General features: G+C 40.1%; 1 protein-coding gene across 1 annotated transcript; it reads left to right on the top strand.

Moving 5' to 3' along the window:
* The first annotated feature begins 16339 nt into the window (after positions 1 to 16339).
* On the top strand, positions 16340 to 20096 carry LOC135624478 (probable transcription factor KAN2). The gene is made up of 6 exons (XM_065128124.1): positions 16340 to 17414; positions 17513 to 17589; positions 18152 to 18197; positions 18286 to 18451; positions 19398 to 19464; positions 19555 to 20096. Exons 1-6 carry the CDS (start codon positions 16802 to 16804, stop codon positions 19669 to 19671), a joined length of 1086 nt encoding a protein of 361 aa, XP_064984196.1. The 5' UTR covers positions 16340 to 16801; the 3' UTR covers positions 19672 to 20096.
* The last annotated feature ends 1910 nt before the right edge of the window (positions 20097 to 22006 follow it).

Raw genomic sequence — 22006 nt, 5'->3', positions numbered from 1 at the left:
TAATATACTTATCTATAGAGTATCTTCTGGAAGATAAACATTGTCTAGAAGATCTTCTCAATTGAGGTTTCACCGGAAGTTACTCCCCTTGCTTAATATGTCCTGTATGTAGATCAATATCGGGCTCTACAACATCTTTCTGCACATCTCCCCCATCACTTTGATATACTAGAGGAGTAATTGAGTCACAATCTACTAATCCTTATGTAGAAGTCTTAGTTGGTACATTCTTCTTCAAATCCTTAATGGTTTGATCCTTAAAGAAGACTACATCTTTACTTCTAAACACTTTCTGCTTTTTTGGATCCCAAAGCCTATAACCATACTGATCATGTAAGTAGCCAAGAAAAATATATTCTTTTATCTTACCATCCAACTTGGACCTCTCATTGTTTAGAATATATGCAACTATACGATAACCAAACACTCTCAAATGCTTGTAGGAAACATCTTTCTCTAACTATACATGTTTTACAATATCACCATCTAGGGTTGTACACGGTGACAAGTTGATCACATCAATTGTTGTCCTCTAAGTCTCATCCCAAAACTTTTTGGATAGTTTGGCTTGTGAAAGCATACATATGATCTTGTGATAGAGGACTTTGACCTTCCTCTATTATCTGAAATAAGTGCCTCTAAATCATTCTAAGATATTGCTGAATTCTTTCTTAACTCATGGTAACAACACTATCTTGTTACGGACTTAGCTGATTTTGCCTAAGTCGTGCGGCATCCTTGCGTGTCCATCCGTAAAGATTAGCCTCTCCGAAGTCTCCTATGATCCCTTAGGACCCACAAAAGAGAGAACGAGTTAGAGAAAACACCTCATTCGGGATCCACAAGCAAACATTTCTGAAAACACTTCATAGACAATGCAAATTACAAACATACATTACAAGCTCTGAACAGTTGCATAATAAAAGGTCAAAATGGTCAATTATAGATCGAAAATCTCTCATAAGTGTCCACATGATATAACTTTTATTTACAAGCCTAAAGCGGCCACCAAATCTAACTAAAATGAGACTATTAAGCCTTCGACCATCCCTCTATATGCTGTGCAAAACATGAACATACCAAAAGACACGGACATACATAAGCATTACATCAAACATCCTGTTTCGAAGTTTATCCGTGACAATCTGGCGCAGAATTACTAAGGAAAACCACCAATATCTTTCAACTTTCTGATAATAAATTGAGAAGTAACAATGCATACAACTCATCATCAAGAGATATTTTCATAAAAGAATAATTGGTTAATGATACTCTACATTTCATTTCAAATGCTCTCCTCTTTATATTTCAGGTTTATAAGTTTTTTGATCAAAAAAAGCTTTGTTGCTAATTGTTTTTCTTTCATAGAGATCTTCTAACTTTTTTCAAAGAGAATATGCATAACTTTCGGTAAAAACATAGTAAAAGACATTGTCATCAAGCCATTATCGAATAAACCTGATCGGTTTTCGATCTAACCTCTTCCGCTCATCATTTGTCAAAGTTATAGACTTTGCACTATCCTCTTACAAAGGTCTATGTAAATCTTTGTAATACAAAAGACCTTCCATTTTTTGTTTTCATATCATCTAATTGATTTCATTCAAGCTAATCATGCGAGAAACACTACTCGCCTCTATGTTCGAACACAAAAATTAAACCATCGAAAACCTGCTTTGATACCAATTGATTGGATATAAAGAAGAACAAACTTTATATACGAACAAATATAAACAGGTTGTAACACGCAAAGGAATTAAATGAAATCATAATAAAATAGGACATCAAGATTTATGTGGAAAATCCCTCTAATATGAAGAGTAAAAACTATGAGGTAAACTAGAGAAAATCTACTATAAGAATAATAAATATATAAATCTCAAAGTCTCTTACCCAAAACCTAAATAACAATTACAAGAGAATAACTAGAATACAAGAAATACATCATTGTGCATAATATCCAAAATCTATCCAATTAATTACAGTAAAAAGTTACTATAGATCTGATCTAATTTGAGATGAGAATACTGTCTAGATGATTGAGAACAATATCTATGTATTATCGTTGTCTTCTTCCATTTTGTTCTCTTATTTTTTTTTGTTCTTTTCTCCTCTTTTTGAATCACATTGCTACTATAATTTTCTACCCCTGCTACAGTTTTCAACCTCTATTTGGCAGCCATCATACCTCCTTATTAGATCTAGGTTTAGGTTAAAAGGGATGTGGGCTATAGGCTTTTAAAGTCCATTATGAGTTGAACTCATTGGCTATCAACTCAACCGTTGCTACTATAGCGACAACAGTAATAGGTAGCAATGGGATTAAGAGGAAGCAGGGAGATCGATCAGCCAGTGGCGATAACAAAGAGCAGCCACCGGAGGAAGATGGGGGAGCGCTTCGTTGGTAGAGAATGCTTGGGATAGAAGTGGGCGCTCGGGAAGAGAGCGACAGTCAATGGAAGAGAGGCAATGATCAGTGATAGAAAAAGGCGATAGGTGAGGAAACTCATCAAGCCGTATGTGCCCTTGATGGAGTCGCTTGTGGCTACGTGACTTTCGGGATTCGAAGGGCAAGGGCTCACTAATGTGCTCTTCAGAAACTTCGACTTCATCGGAAAGCTACCTCGCACTTGGTTTTCATCTACTATATTCTCGGTAGAAGCTTTAGATTGTAATCACCAGATGAGGAAGAAATAAGTTTTGCTCACGGCAAGAATTATGCAATTTCATTAAAGTGAGCAATATTTATAGGGTGAGATTGTTTTTTATCATTATCAGTTAATTAGGAGAGATTTTTTCTATCATTATCAATTAGTTATTCAAATCTTATCATGATCATGATCTTTTATCAGTGGTCGTCCGGCGATGAGTCACCGGATCGATGCCCATCAGGAGGAGCTTCTTCCTCAGGGACGTGTTTCAGTAGTGCTTCATCTCGTTGTCTTGTCTGCTCCTCCCGAGCAACTTCATGGCGATCGAAGATCACCTTCCAGGAAGACGAGTGTCCTATGATGAGTAAGTAACACATCGGCATGACTTGGTCTTGAGCAATGTCTGTACGTATGAAATGAGGAAACAGTGTTTTGGAGAAGCTTCCCCTCAACAAATGACAAGGTATTAAATGTACAGAGTCTCCATAGATTGATGCAATGCGTATGTTTACTGGCCTTTCACAAGGCCCACTTGGAACAATAAGTGCACCAGGAACATTAGTGTTGAAGGCAAAGCCATTACTCTTCAACAAGATCAATCTTAATGCAATTTAAGTCAAGAAATCACCAACCAGAGACTCTTATACTGACAAGTTGGTCCACAAGCATCTGTGCATCAACTTCTTCATGATTTAAGTTTGGTTCTTGAGAGAAGAAAAGTCTCCACAGAAATGTGGTTCATATTCATTGTAGTGAATTAGATATATTCGTGAGGTCACGAAGAGTTATGGATAGGAGTTGAGTTGAGTTGACATGAAAGATGAGATGAGGTGTATAAAGAATATGTTATAATGAAAATATCTGAGTGAAACAAGTAAGTTTTGTCTTGTCCATATTATGCTCCTTTTAAGTTTGGTTCAAGAAAAAAGGACAGAGACTTTCACATAAACGATAAAAGTAAATGAATATATTTCAAAGAAATTAACTTAATCAACGTTGAAGCATAAGTGGAATTCTCAAGTTATGTAAGGACATAGGATTAGACAATAGGTAATAGAAAATAAAAGTTACGAGCCACCTACAAGCCTGAGACTAATGCAAATGTTGCTACTTTCATGGATCCAATTATTCATATCCTCCTTTTCTTACTATATGGTAATAGTTTAATCCACTTAATATTTATCAACTATTGGCAAAATTACAACTTTATGGTGTTCCAAAGACATTGAGAAATTTTCCTACCAAGTAATTTAATCTCCAACTATCACATCTCATATTTATATAAAAGAATAAATTATTATTTTAATATTAATAATTTATTTAAAAAAATTATTTCGAATTCAAATCTCCAACTTGTTGTTCTTGGTAGAACAACAAGTGATAAAAAAAACTCTTCAACCCAGTAGTATATTACTCTAAAAATAAATATAAGATAAAAATATGTTAGCAACGAATGTTAATAAAAATAATTTCAGATATTTTGCTGGTAAGAACCTTCAAAAAATTATCAATAAAATAAAAATATAAGATAAAAACATATTGATAGGAATCTTAAAAAATCATAAAAATAATTTCATGAAACATATATAAATATTAATAATTTAATATGAAATAAAACAAATCAATGTATTGTGAAACTCATATATAAATAATAATAATAATTCTTATATAGTAGACAAAATAATGTACATGTGTCACATGTAATATATCTCAATGACATACATAATAGTCAAATAACAAAGGTATACATCACACTCGATGACACTCTCCCAACAATAGATAAAAAGAAATACTCTATAAGATTGATTCCTCTCAATGACAGATGAAGAGGAACCATATTGCACCCTTAATAGCATATGGAGTAATATCGCTCACCCGTTCAAGTGGAGATATGTTCCTCGAAACAAAAAGTGGAGGAATCGTCTAATGGCTCACTAAACTTTAAAGGGAATCGCCTTACATGCTCTCAGTAATAATATATAAATAATCATAATCATTCATTTGTATTTATTCATTCATACATAACCCCAAGTAACAGGTTGGGTTAAGGTGTAATTGACTGGATAGAGAAATGATAATGTGTCTAACACCAATTACATAGCTAAGCAAGTTTAGCTTCACAAGTTAGGTTGAGTCTTACTATTAAACTGGGTTATATTTGGCTCGTAGGTTAGGTTATATCTAACCATATTGGTTGGGCTATGCTTGACCACCTAGATTAGGTCATGCTTGACTATATGAGTTGAGTTGTACTTAGCTACATGGGTTATATCATACTTAGCCATATTGGTTTGATCATATCTGACCACATAGATTAGGTCATGCCTAATCATATTGGTTAAACTATATCTAATCGCATATGTTGTGTTATGCATGATCACATGTGCTCTGTTGTATATGGCTAGATGGATTAGTCTGATCAATTAGCCTAACTCAAGTTAGACCCCTAATTTGACCCATTTTATTAAATTAGATTTTAATATTTTTTATTATTAAAAAAACTCAAATCCATGAATTAAATAATTTAGTTTCATGTTCTTAAATTTAAAACTAATTAAATCATATAAATTCATATATAATTCTTAAAAAATATATATCTACTTAAATAAATTAGAACTATTATTTTAATTTAAAATTAATAATTTTAATAATTAAATCAATTTTAAAATTTATTTAAGTTTAAGAGACCATCAAGCAATCATTCTAACGTTACAAATCAATTATCAATATGCTAGTCATAGGTGCCCAGCAAGCCAATCACGTGAGTGATGACACGTGTGACTTGATACAGAATTTTTTTGCTTATTATATTTTGGCGTATATCACTTTATAACTATTGCATAAATGATATTGTGATGTCCTTGGATTTGTGCAATGGGAATCGGATCGTGATGAGATCACGATAATGAGATCGATTCACCTTTAAACACATATCCTAAATAATCCCGGTCATAAGTTACTCGAGAGGGACATCGTGATAACCGGATAAACTGGTGTGCTGTATACCCGTCCATATGATGGATACAGCTGGTCTCATAGCTGCTCGTGTAGGGACACTAGGGATACAATACAGGTGCTCATTTGAGAATGAGTTCACTTATTGATCCGCTTACGGAATGCTGGATGGTTGATGATGCCTTATTGTCAGACAGCGATTCCGTAGTCATAGTGGTGTATCTGGTCCTTAGACTTGAGACACCAAGGATGTCCTGTATGAGTGCTCCACTCTTTGATACCAGACTTATAGGTTTGGCTGTCCCAGATCTAGTACAGCTGGTCATTGAGAGTGGTAGTCGACCTTACGAGGGCTATTGAGTGTCGACAGAGGATCATCCACTCTCGGCGTCATAAGAGGAATATCCCATGTGTTCTTGCTCAGACAAATCCCTGGTCAGGGTCATTCGGGTTGAGAGAGAAAGAGTTCTCCAAGAGAATCCGATTAGAGCGAGACTTGAGTAGAAACCGTATGGGTCTGACAGCACCATGCTCGATATACGGTCTCTGGGATATTAGATGGATGATGGACTATAGGTACATGGTAACTGAGGACAGACAGGTCCAATGGATTGGATTCCCCTGTATCGTCTGGGGACTACGGCGTAGTGGCCTAGTACGTCCGTAGTCGATGAGTCGAGTGAATTATTACAGAGATAATAATTCACTGAGTTAGAAGGAGTTCTGATAGGTATGAATCACGGCCAGCTCGATATTGGGCCTAGAGGGTCACACACATATGGTAGGCATTGCGATGAGTAGAGGTTCGGATATGAGATATCCGACGGAGCCCTTGTCTTATTGGATGCAGATCCAATACCCACTAGGGAAGGACCCATTAGGGTTTGACACGGGATCTCTATAAATAGGAGGGATTCACAGCCTCATAGGCTAGAGTCTTTGCTTGCCTTTCCTATTCTCCTCTTCCTCTCCACCTCAGAGTAGGCCTGGAGTTTTGAGGAGGGTCGTCGCAACCCTGTTGTGTGGATCACCGCTAGAGAGGAGGACACTTGACCTCCTTCACCCTCTCCTAAGGATCTGCAAGGAAACAGGGATATACGATCTCCCTAGGTAACACAATCTCTATACATAGTTTTGTGTTTTGCGGATTTTTGCGCACCAATCTTCGCACGACGACGAACATTTTTTTGGGAATCGGGGATTTTTGTTTTCTTGTTCTTCCGCTGCGCATATGATGTCGCCCCCCATGATTTCCCAACAGTGGTATCAGAGCCAGGTTATTCGTGCGAATGATTGGTTTTGAACTGCGTGTGTTGTGTTTAGGAAGAATATTGACGTCAAAATCGTTGACGCAAAAGCGAGGAAGGGCAGTAATAGTTGCTGCCCTCGATCTGCATGCCTGCAGCCACCTGCAGCGGCAGCCGCAGCCAGGGAGCACAGCGCCGGCGCATCCGCAAGCGCTGTGCCTGCAGCAGTCGGCCGGCGGTCTGCTTGCAGCAGGCTTGCTGCTGGCGGGGCTGGCAGCACACGGGCAGAGGCATCGCAGGGCAGCGGCGCCTGCCGCCGCTGCTCCCGCGGGCGAAACCCCCCCATAGGGGCGGTCGCCCGGCGGTACAGCACCGTCTGCGGAGGTAGCGGCGCCCGAAGGGGGCACCCACCCGCAGCGCAGTGCCCTCACCCCGCCGCACAGGCCGCCGCCGGCAGGGCCCTCGCCCCGCCGCACAGGTCGCCGCCGGTAGGGTGGCGGCGGCGGCAGCAGCGAAAAGGGGAAAGGGTATTAGGGTTTTCTGGGCAAAAGATAGTTTTGCCCCTCGGAATTTGAGAAATTCCAGTTTTTGTCTTTTGTCCAAATTATGAAAATGCCCTTAGGAATTGAGAAATTTCCTACATGTCCCTGATTTTAGAAAATTATTAATTAATTAAAAGGTTTAGTTGATTATTATTTTTATTATTATCTAGTAGTCCTACATGATGATGATTATTTATACATGTGATGTATGATGTGTGGACGGATGATCATAGACCGTGTGATGTGTGTACTTGTGATTATTATTATTGAGGTCTGCGAACTTCCATTATATTTCTCGTTTATTGTCGGGCCTACGTGCCTATGATTAAGTTGTAATCACATGAGGAGGCGCAGCGGGAGCGTGGATGCGATAGCAGGACCCACGAGACAGACGATCGTGATGCATGGAGATGCATCAAGATGTCGACGGAACCGACGAGGATGAGATGGACGATCACAGGGTATGGAGATGCACCGTTGCACACATAGATCTTGATGTGAGTGATTAGGCCTATTGGCTCGGGCCTAATCATATTAGGTTGTGGTCCATGATCATCTGATGTGATTGCTTATACACATACTAGATATGTATATATATTTGCATGCGATGTAGATATATATTAAATATGTATATGTGTGACATGTCATATTAGGAGACCAAATTATAGAAACATCTCTCGATAATATTAAGTCGGTAAACGTGAGGCAATTAGATTGACCCACGTGGTCTTCCATCGTTATGAGTAGGAACCAATTCCCGGTGTAGGTTGAGTTGGTCGAGTCCCTCGAGACTCACCTATATCGCGATTCGCTATCTTGCTTACGACATAGAGATGTCACCGGTGACCTGAGGGCATGGTATGCTTGGTCGAGTCCCTCGAGGGTATATCATCAAATCAGACTCATCTTGTAACGAAGGTGTTGACTTAACTGAGCATCATGGTTGGTCGAGTCCCTCGAGGCCATGGTGATTCGGAGGCCGAACAGGACGAGAATCACAAGGAGTTGTGATCGGCAAGAGTTGCCTACATTTTAGGCTTAGTGTGATTGGTCGAGTCCCTCGAGGTTACACTAAGACGCTGATTGGATCCTGATCCCCACTAGAAGTCTGCCGGAGACTTCCGTTTCACGTGCTGAGGGTGTCGCGTGACTCGTTAGTAAAATAGTGGGAGCATATTAAGATAGAAGTCCATATCTTGATAGTTTATTTCTTGCAAAATCTGCATGTTATTCATTTCTGCTACATCTTTATTTTCAGAAAATGTCGCTTTCAAATCCCTTACGTGACATACTTGATGTCAACCACCTCACTGGTCCAAATTATACGGATTGGCTCCGTAACTTGAGAATTGTTCTCACAGCGGAGAAAATTGTGTACGTCCTTGATACAGTGATGCCTACGCCCGAAGAAGGGGCAAGCGAGGATGAGATCGCTCGCTACATGAAGTACATTGATGACTCCACTCTTGCTCAGTGCTATATGTTGGGCTCTATGACTCCAGAGTTACAGAGATAACATGAAAAGATGGATGCCATATCCATTCTCTTACATGTCCGCAAATTGTTTGAGGAACAGGGAAGGACTCAACGATATGAGATATCCAAGAGCCTTTTCCGCGCTAGGATGACTGAGGGGACACCGGTTCAGAACCATGTCCTAAAGATGATTGAGTGGATAGAGAAACTCACAGGTCTAGGAATGGTCCTAGAGGATAACTTGTGTGTGGACATTGTGCTTCAGTCCCTACCAGATTCCTTTTCATAGTTCATAATGAATTTTAATATGAACAAGCTTGAGGTGACTCTCCTAGAGCTCCTCAATATGTTGAGGGAGGCAGAGAGTACTATTAAGAAAGAGAAGCCAGTTCTCTACACTGGTGAGACCAGAAAGAAAAGGAAAGCAGAAAGGTCCCTTAAGAAGGGAAAGGGCAAGGGCAAACAAGGTAAAGCAAAGATTGCTAAGAAAGACCCAGCAAAGGACAAAAGCCAGGGCTTCCACTGTGGTAAAGATGGGCATTGGAAGAGAAACTACAAAGAGTACCTTGCAGAAAGGGCGAAACAAAAGCTTGATGAAGCTTCAGGTACATTCATGATCAGTCTCCATTTGTCAGACTCTTATAATAACACATGGGTATTGGATACCGGTAGTGCTTATCATATATGCAATTCGTTGCAGGTTCTGGCAAGGCCTAGGAGACTAGAGAGAGGCGAGATGGACCTCAAGATGGGTAATGGAGCAAAAGTTGCTGTATTAGCTGTTGGCGAGGTCGCCCTACATCTGCCTAGTGGAGCTTTTATTGCATTAGATGCATGTTATTTTGTTCCTTCTATTATCAAAAACATTATCTCCATTTCATGTTTAATAGTTAGTGGATATAAATTTGTTTTTGAGAACAATGGTTGTTCGATATTATTAGATGATAATATCATCACGAAAGGAACATTGCATAATGGTTTATTTATGTTAGACACCACTCCACATATCATGAATGTAAATGTGTCCAAAAGGAAACGAGATGAGTTGAACAGTGCATACCTGTGGCATTGTAGGCTAGGTCACATCCATGAAAGAAGGATTCAAAAGTTGCTAAATGATGGATATCTAGATCCATTCGACTATATGTCATATACAACTTGTGAGCCTTGCATTCGTGGAAAACTGACCAAATCTCCATTTAGTAGAACTGGAGAGAGAGCCAATGAGTTGTTGGAACTCATACATAGTGATGTATGTGGACCCATGTCAACTCATGCCATTGGAGGTTACTCCTACTTCATTACATTTACTGATAATTTCTCAAGGTATGGACATGTGTACTTAATGAAGTACAAGTCCGAGGCCTTTGAGAAATTCAAAGAGTATAAGAATGAGGTGGAGAACCAGACTGGAAAGAGTATCAAAACTCTTCGATCAGATCGAGGAGGTGAATACTTAAGTACAGAGTTTACTCAGTTCCTCAAGGACCATAGGATATTATCCCAATGGACACCTCCTTATACACCTCAGCTCATTGGTGTCTCTGAAAGGAGAAATCGTACATTATTAGATATGGTACGGTCCATGATGAGTTTCGCTGACCTACCCATCTCATTCTGGGGATATGCCCTAGAAACCGCAGCTTACCTTCTGAATAGAGTTCCAACTAAGTCGGTAGTGTCTACACCATATGAGATATGGAAAGGGAAGAAGCCTGATCTTAAGGTTGTTAAGATTTGGGGCTACCCTGCCCATGTTAGAAGACACAACCCCGATAAGTTAGAATTAAGGACAGAGCGATGCAAATTTGTGGGATACCCCAAGGAAACTTGTGGGTATTATTTCTATCATCTCGAGGACCAAAAGGTCTTTGTAGCTAAGAGAGCAGTGTTCCTTGAGAAGGAACACATTCTTGACGGAGACAGTGGGAGAATGATAGAATTGAGCGAGGTTGGAGAACCAAGTTCAAGCACCACTCTACAGCCCGAGTCTGTTCAGGTACCTAATACACAAGTATCAACTTTACGCAGGTCTGATAAAGTATCTCATCCTCCTGAGAGATATGTGGGACATATTAGAGCAGAGGATGTAGAGGATATTGATCCTCAGACCTACGAGGAGGCTATTATGAGTATAGACTCCGGGAAGTGGAAAGAAGCCATGAATTCTGAGATGGATTCTATGTACTCCAATAAGGTTTGAAACCTAGTTGATGCGCCCGAAGGTATTGTACCCATCGGTTGCAAGTGGATCTTTAAGAAAAAGATCGGAGTAGATGGAAAGGTAGAGACCTATAAAGCAAGGCTAGTGGCTAAGGGGTATCGTCAAAGGCAATGTGTTGACTACGACGAAACTTTCTCACCCGTAGCAATGCTAAAATCCATCAGAATTCTATTGGCTATTGCAACACACTATGATTATGAGATCTGGCAGATGGATGTGAAAACCGCATTCCTTAATGGGAACCTCGAGGAGGAGGTGTATATGATGCAACCTGAGGGATTCGTGTCCAAGAACTGCCCAGATAAGGTGTGTAGGTTGCTTAGATCCATTTATGGACTAAAGCAAGCTTCCCGAAGTTGGATCATAAGATTTGATGAGGCAATCAGATCTTATGACTTCGTTAAGAACGAAGATGAGCCTTGTGTATACAGAAAGGTAAGTAGGAGCGCTATCACCTTTTTGGTGTTATATGTGGATGACATCCTCATCATTGGGAATGACATAGGAATGCTATCCACAGTAAAGGCTTGGTTATCTAGACACTTCTCCGTGAAGGACTTAGGGGAAGCATCTTATATCTTGGGGATTAGAATCTATAGAGATAGATCCAAGAGGATGCTTGGCTTGTCCCAGTCCAGGTACATAGAAACTATTATCAAAAGGTTTGGCATGGAAAATTCCAAGAGAGGTCTCATACCGATGAGACATGAGATATCGCTTTCTACGAGTATGTCCCCAAAGACTCCAGAAGAAAGGGCGAACATGGATATGATACCTTATGCCTCAGCAATAGGGTCTATCATGTATGCCATGCTATGTACTAGGCCTGATATAGCGCATGCTCTTAGTGTCACGAGCAGGTATCAGGCGGATCCAGGCTTGGAGCACTGGAAAGCAGTAAAGTGTATCCTTAAGTACTTGAGAAGGACTAAGGATCTTTTACTAGTATATGGAGGTAATAGCCTTAAGGTTGAAGGCTACACTGACTCAAGTTTTCAGTCTGATGTTGATGATAGCAAGTCGAATTCAGGGTATGTGTACACCTTGAATGGAGGAGCAGTGTGCTGGAAGAGTTCCAAGCAAGATACCACTGCTGACTCGACCACAGAGGCGGAGTACATTGCTGCATCAGATGTAGCAAAAGAGGGAGTCTGGGTGAAGATGTTCATCACAGATTTGGGAGTCGTTCCGAATAGCGAGAAGTCGACTTCCTTATATTGCGACAACTATGGGGCGATTACTCAAATAAGGGAACCCGGGTCTCATCAGAAATGTTCTGAGGAGGTTCCACATTTTCAGAGAGATCGTGACCCGAGGAGATGTAGCAGTGGAAAGAGTTCCATCCGAAGATAACATTGCAGATTCACTGACAAAGCCGTTGTCTCAGATTGTCTTTGAGTGTCACAGGAGTCTGATGGGGATCAGACACATAGGTGATTGGCTTTAGGTCAAGTGGGAGATTGCTAGTCATAGGTGCCCAACAAGCCAATCACATGAGTGATGGCACGTGTGACTTGATACAGAATCTTTTTGCTTATTATATTTTGGCGTATATCACTTTATAACTATTGCATAAATGATATTTTGATGTCCTTGGATTTGTGCAATGGGAATCGGATCGTGATGAGATCACGATAATGAGATCGATTCACCTTTAAACACATATCCTAAATAATCCCGGTCATAGGTTACTCGAGAGGGACATCGTGATAACCGGATAGACTGGTGTGCTGTATACCCGTCCATATGATGGATGCAGCTGGTCTCATAGCTGCTCGTGTAGGGACACTAGGGATACAGTACAGGTGCTCATTGGAGAATGAGTTCACTGATTGATCCGCTTACGGAATGCTGGATGGTTGATGATGCCTTATTGTCAGACAGTGATTCCGTAGTCCTAGTGGTGTATCTGGTCCTTAGACTTGAGACACCAAGGATGTCCTGTATGAGTTCTCCACTCTTTGATACTAGACTTATAGGTTTAGCTGTCCCAGATCTAGTACAGCTGGTCATTGGGAGTGGTAGTCGACCTTACGAGGGCTATTGAGTGTCGACAGAGGATCATCCACTCTCGGCGTCATGAGAGGAATATCCCATGTGTTCTTGCTCAGACAAATCCCTGGCCAGGGTCATTCGGGTTGAGAGAGAAAGAGTTCTCCGGGAGAATCCGATTAGAGCGAGACTTGAGTAGAAACCGTATGGGTCTGACAGCACCATGCTCGATATACGGTCTCTGGGATATTAGATGGATGATGGACTATAGGTACATGGTAACTGAAGACAAACAGGTCCAATGGATTGGATTCCCCTGTATCGTCTAGGGACTACGGCGTAGTGGCATAGTACGTCCGTAATCGATGAGTCGAGTGAATTATTACAGAGATAATAATTCACTGAGTTAGAAGGAGTTACAGGTATGAATCACGACCAGCTCGATATTGGGCTTAAAGGGTCACACACATATGGTAGGCATTGCGATGAGTAGAGGTTCGGATATGAGATATCCGACGGAGCCCTTGTCTTATTGGATGCAGATTCAATACCCACTAGGGAAGGACCCATTAGGGTTTGACACGGGATCTCTATAAATAGGAGGGATTCACAGCCTCATAGGCTAGAGTCTTTGCTTGCCTTTCCTATTCTCCTCTCCCTCTCCACCTCAAAGTAGGCCTGGAGCTTTGAGGAGGGTCGTCGCAACCCTGCTGTATGGATCACCGCTAGAGAGGAGGACGCTTGACCTCCTTCACCCTCTCCTAAGGATCTGCAAGGAAACAGGGATATACGATCTCCCTAGGTAACACAATCTCTATACGCAGTTTTGTGTTTTGCGGATTTTTGCGCACCAATCTTCGCACGACGACGAACATTTTTTTGGGAATCGGGGATTTTTGTTTTCTTGTTCTTCCACTACGCATATGATGTCGCCCCCCATGATTTCCCAACACAATATTTATTAATTATAAAATTTAAAATTAAAATATTATTATAGATTATAAAATTTTAATAATCATAATATCAAAGATATCATGAATGAAAGTTAATTAGAAAAGAATAATGATCCTATCCACGAATCATAAAATTTTAATAATCATAATATCAAAAATTTCAATACATGAATCAAAATTGATTTAAAAAATAAATAGTCCTATCTCTCATTCGGAATCCTCTCAAGGAATTTGGGAGGAGCACAGGAGAAGATGAACTCTCCCCAAAAATTAATAATAAATTAATTTATAATTTTAATTTATTTTTATTTTACTTTTATACACACAAAGATAGGATTATAATATTTATTTCTTATAATTCAAACTTAAAAATAAAATTTAAACTATTTACTTTCTAAAATTCATATCACTTACCTGGAAATAAATTAATTAATATAATTTCTAACTTATTTATATAATTAATAAAATTAATTTTAATTATTTCCTTACTCATACTGTCATAAAACAAAAATTAGCCTTCTCTATTCTCATCTTTGTATGATCTTGACAAAGCCACAATATATTCTGTTTTTACATAATATATCTCTATAAATTTATGAACTTTTGCTTACATTATAATATTTGATCTATGATAATATTCAAGATTATGTAGGATTGATTATATATGAATTTTTTTTTTTTTTACTCTTTCTTCAGTCCTATGTCTGTGTAGAGTCCCAAAACTCTTTCTCAAGCGTAAACATGAACTTTTGAGTTAAGACTACATAAACGGTATATATAAAGAATATGAACTTTCAAAGGGTGTGTTTACAAACATCAAAGAGGTATGTATGCAAAAGAAAGATTTTTCTTTTTTTTTTATCATCTCAGGTAAAACTGATGTTGCACCGACTGATATGGACCACCTATCAGCAATCCTCATTTAAAGTATGGGCAACTGGCTTTTAACACACTGTTCACATGACTATGGAGCTATTAAATTTCCAGACTTTGAACAAACCAAAGAAAATGATATCTTGTTTGATCTCAAAACTATCACCATATATATATATATATATATATATATATATATATATATATATATATATATATATATATATATATATATATATATATGTACACACCGTAACAATATTAAAAGGAAATTTCTAGGGTTCTGACTCTTTCAAGATTTATTTTCTTCTTCTAGAAGTAATTATTTCTTGCATATGTTATTTTCATAGCAAGTCAGATCAAGTGATTATAGAAAAGAAGAATTTATTGCTGAAGAATCAGACATTTAAAATGGAGTTCTTGGCAAAGCTTATTTTTATATAATTTTATATATTTTTTACTCACACATCCAAACTCTATGCAAGATATGTAACGCAACACAAAAGATGTGCAAGAGATGCCTGTCTTAATTAAAAAAAGAACAAAAAAATATTTTTTTTAGAGCATGAGGATAATATTACAAATTAAGTTATTGATGCTTATAATATTATTTATATGTATAAATATAATTCATTAGGCAATTTAAGGACTGTTCTTCTTTGTACTACCATCAAATAGAAATATAGTGTGTCAACTATGAGCCCATAAGACAGTAAATTTGCAGGATCATAGCAGGTAAAATGATTGGAAGAACAGTTTAACCATGCATGCTTCCTAGTCTTCTTGGTGTCCATAAGACAATGCCACCATAGAATATTAGTTGTTCTACTTACTAGTTTCATGAACCCCCTTTTTCCTTTCTTCCTTCAGTTTGCCTTTTCTTCCTAAAAGTTTTCTGAGAACCACTTTTCTGAATCACCTACCAGTCTCTCATTGAAGTATGTGAATTTTGCTGGCAAAATAGCTGATGATTAAGAGCAAAAAAGAAGGAACAAAATTGGCAGGTGTTTGTTTCTCTTTCATGATCAATGTGTCTAATTTATCACAATGAGGAGGATCTCCAATTTTCCAAATTATCAGTGAGAAATGATGTGAAAAGCATTACAATTGAATGGTGCAGTTTGGCTGGGAGCAATAGTAATCCATGTACAGTAGGGTTCACTTTCATATAATTCATAAAGGAAACAAGTGAAAGGGAATATGATCATGAAGCCCATATCACTCATATAGAGACACCCAATGAAGTGTCATTTTCTGGGACATAGTAACCTGTGGAAAGCAAGAAACTGACTTTGTCTTCAAATCATGCTTGTTTACCCCCACAATGTTTTTTTACTTTCCATGCTAACACTGCATACAACCCAGACATCAGAAGCTTTTGTCATTACACCGCCATCATTCCCAGACAAATTCCTCTACATCATACCCATATGAACAGGCCTCTTATTCCACAGATCGTCCAACAAGTACGCCCAAGTTTACCTCAACATTTACCACAGCAGATAGATAAAAGCTGAAGAAGAAGAAGAAGAAGGAGAAGAAGGAGGAGGAGAAGAAAGAGGAAGAGGAGGAAAAGAAGGAGAAGAAGAGAGAACGAGAAAGAGAAAGAGAAGAGGGAGAAGCAGGAGGAGGAAGAGGAAAAGAAGGAGAAGAAGAAAGAGGGAACGAGAAAGAGAAGAAGAAGCAGGAGGAGGAAGAGGAGGTGGAGGACGAGAAGAAATAAAGAGAAAGAGAAGAAGAAGGAATCGTAGGAGGAGGAAAAGAAGGAGAAGAAGAAAGAACGAGAAAAAGAAGAAGAAGCAGGAGGAAGGGGAGGAGGAGGAGAAAGAAAGAGAGAGAAGGAGGAGGAGGAGGAGAAGAAGAAGAAGAGATCTGAAGGTTAGCACAAATGGAGCTCTTCCCAACACAGCCAGATTTATCGCACCAAATCAGCCCACCAAACACCACGCCAGCATCAACATGGAGGAAGCCTGATGAGAGCATCGACTTAGGGTTTTGGAGGAGGTCATTGGACTCGACCAGCAAGAGTATCAACAAGAACATCACCAACCCTTGCACGGCAAAGGCCGACGACATCACTCTCTCCTTAGCTAACCCAAGTGCCACCTACTCCGGCGACTCAAGGAACAGCCTGCTTCCCCGCCTCCACCCTCACCCTCGCCACCACCATCACCATCTCCACTTCCACCACCACCACCACCCACTACTATCAGAAGACTATCACGAAGACCTCGGCTTGCTGAAGCCCATAAGGGGAATCCCGGTCTACCACAACCCACCTTCCTTTCCTCTAGTCCCACTGCGTCAGCAGCACCACTTGTGTGACTCTTCTTCCACCTCCAATTTCGCTCCCTTCGCCACAACACAAAGCTTGTCCAGACTGAGATTCTTGCCGTCGAGGTTCTCAGCTAAACGGAGCACGAGAGCACCGAGGATGCGGTGGACCTCCACGCTTCATGCCCGCTTCGTCCATGCCGTGGAGCTACTGGGAGGCCATGAGAGTACTATCCACTTCCCGTTGCCTTCTTGTCTCAGTTATTCGTTTCAGATCGATGAAGGGATTTCTGACCAACGCATGTTTGACTGTCTTGGAGCTTAGGAGCGACGCCCAAGTCAGTTCTTGAGCTCATGGATGTGAAAGATCTCACCTTGGCTCATGTGAAATCTCACTTGCAGGTGAGCAAAATCTCTGGTTTCTTACAATCTGCAAAAAGGAATTTTTCTTGAACTTACAGGAATCAGGCAGTCTCGACCTTTTCTTGGATTTGATTGGTTTCTCGCTAATCTTCTTCTGAGTTCTCTTACGGCTGCTATTATTCGATCCCTTTCCCACTTGGTTGATGCGATGTTCCCTAATGAGCAAAGACCGGTTGCCGTTGCACTTGGAGAGGAGAAGATCCGTCCCTTCCATTGCCTCTCTCTCTCTCTCTCTCTCTCTCTCTCTTTGTGTGTGTGTGTGTGTTGGGGGAGCATTGCAGCAGCTTTTGCATAGGGAACATAGACAGGCTACTGTAGGGAAAGAGAGGAGGTTAACACCACCAAAAAAGAGAGAAAAGTCCACTGATTGGCTCAAGCTTTAAGAACAACAAAGATGAATCAAGTGTACCTTAGAACTGCATCAATGGCTAAAAATAGGACAAGGGGAAGCTTTAGGTGTCTTTCCTGCAGCAATTTAGACATGGAAATGACCTATAATCCCAATGTCAACAAATGATCATGATGATATGGATGACTGCAGATGTATCGGACTCTGAAGAACACAGATAAACCAGCAGTTTCTTCAGGTAATTTAAGAAACGTGTATTTATTTGTCTCTATATTTTCCAGTTTAGAAAGCTTCTTGCTTAGGTTTTTTCTCGCTCTTTGCTGTAGGTCAATCTGATGGATTTGAGAACGAGTCAGCTGGAGAGATCTGTGATGATAATTTGCTAGATAACCCAAATCCCCATAGGTTGGGATCATCTGCTCAACATGGTTGGTCATCAGCTGCACATCACAGCACCACTCACATCAGTGGTCTATGGAGCAATCCTTCAAGGTGATGACGAGTTTGTTTTCCTGTAATTGTATGGCATAAACATGATTTCTTTTGCTCTTAGGTGATTACATTGATTCATTTCTGTCACTATGTTTGTACTGCAAGACGATCCATGTTCTGGAGGTAGACTGACATGTGTGAGCTTCCCCTATCCTCTTTCTTTCTCTTGGGTAATAGACATGCACGTATAGGTGTCTGTGTTCGTACTTGACATTCTTTCAGTTGAGAACCATGTCTGGACATGGTTTGTATTTTGAGCACCTCTTCATCAATGTCAATAACATGTTCTCAATCGTGTCATAAGCAAAGAAACAAATTGCTATGTGCCCATTGCAAAGTTTCTCTTCATGGAACAGATGATCACTAGCTATCACCGGTGAGGATAACCATTGCTTGCTCGTTCCTTATATGCACTTAAGACCAGAAGCTAAGAATGTAAACAAGAATGGTTTGGGGATTTGCTTCTCATTGTAGTCAGAGTCTGTGATCTCCTCTTTCTTGCATCAATCTTATGGGCCCTTTAGGTTCGTCAAAGCCTCTCTTCTGCTCCTTTTTAACTTTCCACTGTTGATCTCCACATAGATGCTCAGAAAAGGCAGCATGTATCATAGCTTTGTTCCATCTGTCCAGGATCTCATGAACATTTGATCCTTCATGATGATGATATGATCCATTTGCATAGTTCAGAAAGGACACCACAGTGACACTTTTGTTCCAAGACACAGACTCATCTGAAAAATCTGTTCCAAAAGGGACAGATCTGACTGTGGGTACCTTTCTTTTTTCCCTTTTAATCTTGCAAATGTCCTCCGAGCTTCCTTGCATCTTCTTTTTGTGGCTAATTGGTCATGGCATGGAACTGAGATTTCCTTCAATAAGCTATTAAATGTCTACATCTTGCATGTACTGATTCCCATGGTCTTTCTTGCGGTTTCATTTGCAACAGGGAAGGCTGCCTCACTGCCACCATACCTTGTGATGAATCCAACACTGGGAGTATGCATTCATTTAAGGTACCAAATTAGCATTTCAGATAGATATAGCTAATCTTTCGTTCATATAAACATCACAAACCCCAATATGATGTTTTATTTCTTCTGCAGAAGGACCTGCAACCAAAAAGAATGGAAATGTATTCAGATTTGAACTCATCATGCCTGTCGGAGACATTGAGCCCATGCAAACTCAATCTGGAGTTCACTTTGGGTAGGTCACAATGACCTGAAGTACCCCAAGAACCCACCGCCAAATAAAGGGACTCAAAAGAAAAGCAAAGTGAAAGAAAGGTGAAAGAGACAAGAAGACAATTGAGGCAAAAGGCAAGAGTAGCGAAAGCATGTTGATCTATAGATACGTTCTTCAAAGATATGAAGTTTCATGGCATCTCTCTTTTGCTTTGGTAAAGGGGAAAGGATCAATCAGGGTTGCTTCATTCTCGTGCATGTTCGCGTGTACTCTTTGCTTTATATTCTCCCAAGAAAGTCAAAAGGCAGTCATGAAAACAAGCATCAAACACAAAAATGAGACAATGCTGCATTGCTTTACTGTCCTTCCTATCTCCACGATCAAATCCCTCGGATGATAACATGTGTTGCTGATGAATGAATGAACATTACAGAGCATCTGAAATGATTTTTTTCTTGAACATGATGACTTCTCAGACAGCATCATCTTTACCGATAATTTCTTTCGCCCGAAAACTTTCTACAAGAAGCTTGCTATGATCTTGAAGTCGCAGTAGCCGTAAGTTCTCTTTGATAGAAGAACATGTTAACATCAGAAAGTGCGCTAGAACTAATTTTCATCCATAACTTTTGATGATTCATCATGGTGTGTGGACTCCAACCAATAGACATATTGGACTGTTTTAATCCTATCATCTCATCTCTACCTTTTTCATCTTCTATGAATCTTATTCATGGATGATTAGCTTTTGTAATAATTTAGATAACACTGGACCATCAAAACAATAATGACACCTGCTGTCTCTACCAGAAAAGGACCTGCAAATTTAACCTTGTAGATGATCCCAATTCAGAGAATGGTGTGAAGAAAAGAGAGTGGTGGCAAAGTGGTTTTTGGCTTTTGTTCATGTGGTTCTGCTCCCCCATGCAGCCCTTGTCTGCATGCCATGGGACTCTGAGCATAATTATTTGTGCTTTTTGATCCCTTTACCCTGCTTTTGCTTTACCAGACACTGCACCTGGTGTCTTTCTCCAGTTTCACTTCATGCGACAATGAATAATACTGCTGGTGACCTCTCAGATCTCTTGCAGAGATCTTTGACATGGATTGATCTCAGTTGACAACCTTGTTAACACGGACACCGGTCGGTGACAATCTAAGAACATGCATGCATTCTTGGCCAGTGACTACCCACACATCACTCACACAAAGCTACACCAACACTACTTGTGTGATTCACAAAGATGTGATCTTCGTATCATGATTTTGATTTTTAATGTGGACGACAACCTTAAATGCCACAACAAGCAAACTCTACTTCTTCTACAGGATTAGGATAGCATCAGAATCAATGGGCGAGAACCTACCAACGTGGCAATGGATCATGCAGACATTCTTGGGAGAAGAGACTCATGGACCTAAACCTGTGCACTTGGCAAAATTTGATGGTCAACCTGCACTCAAAGCAGTTTCATTGTGTGCTTAACATCTCGTTCGATCGAAAGGACAGAAAATAAAGGAGAGAAAAAGAGGGATCAACAGTGATCAATTTTCCTAGTGACTTGGTTAATCCAGAAAGCAAAAGATGGGGAAGTAAAAGCAGCAAAGTTACATGGATGAGAAGTAAATAAAGCTTCCTTTATTGTTCCTTTAGGGCAGCTGGATAATAAAAGACCTCTTTTCAGAGGTTGTGGTACAACAGCATTTGTAGCTTTTAAGGCTCTTCCCAACTTTATTTCTCTCTCTCTCTCATCCTGTCTTCTCTCTATCACTTTCTTCCGCTGACAGAATCAGTATTACTGACATCAAAAGAAAAGTAAGAGGTTTTCTTTACCACAGGAGCCCTGTGGAGCTCAAATTATAAAAGAATGATTACCACATGATGAAACATGCAATCTTCTCACAAGGTTCCAACCCTCTTTCCCTTCTCTTCATTCTCCCCCTCTTTCTTCGCTGGCAACAAAGACAGAGGGGGAAGTGAGAGAGCAGCGTGTAGTCCTCTCCTGGTGTTGACGCTTTAGAGAGGAGGCATCAGAGGCTGTCGGCCTAGTGACGTGACCCCTCTATGATGCCTTGTTTTCACCAGTCCTTGCAGCTCCCTGCCTCTTCCCCATGACCCCATGGGACACTGTGCTCCTTTACCGAGTTACCTTTTGACTCCCCCCTCTCTCTCTGTCTCGCTCTCTCTCTCGTCTCTCTCTGCGGTCAATTCAACGAGGTAGCCTGTTCGTAGCGTAGGTGTTCTCCTTGTCAAAATGGTGTTACTTCGGTGGTCAGAGGTGAAGGCACACTGATAAAATGGTTTCTTCATATATGAAGTGTCTCTTTGGAAATGGAAGTCTTGCCTGCCTGCTCTGTGTGTGTTACAGC

Source organism: Musa acuminata, chromosome BXJ2-10 (genome assembly GCF_036884655.1).
Source record: "Musa acuminata AAA Group cultivar baxijiao chromosome BXJ2-10, Cavendish_Baxijiao_AAA, whole genome shotgun sequence".
In the NCBI taxonomy this organism is placed as follows: Eukaryota; Viridiplantae; Streptophyta; class Magnoliopsida; order Zingiberales; family Musaceae; genus Musa; species Musa acuminata.
This window is presented reverse-complemented; position numbering and strand designations above follow the sequence as displayed.

Coding starts and splice junctions, on each gene's coding strand:
- LOC135624478 (XM_065128124.1), top strand. CDS start 16,802: ATGGAGCTCTTCCCAACACAGCCAGATTTATCGCACCAAATCAGCCCA. Junction 17,415..17,512: donor GCTACTGGGAGGCCATGAGA/GTACTATCCACT, acceptor CTTGGAGCTTAG/GAGCGACGCCCAAGTCAGTT. Junction 18,198..18,285: donor TAAACCAGCAGTTTCTTCAG/GTAATTTAAGAA, acceptor TCTTTGCTGTAG/GTCAATCTGATGGATTTGAG.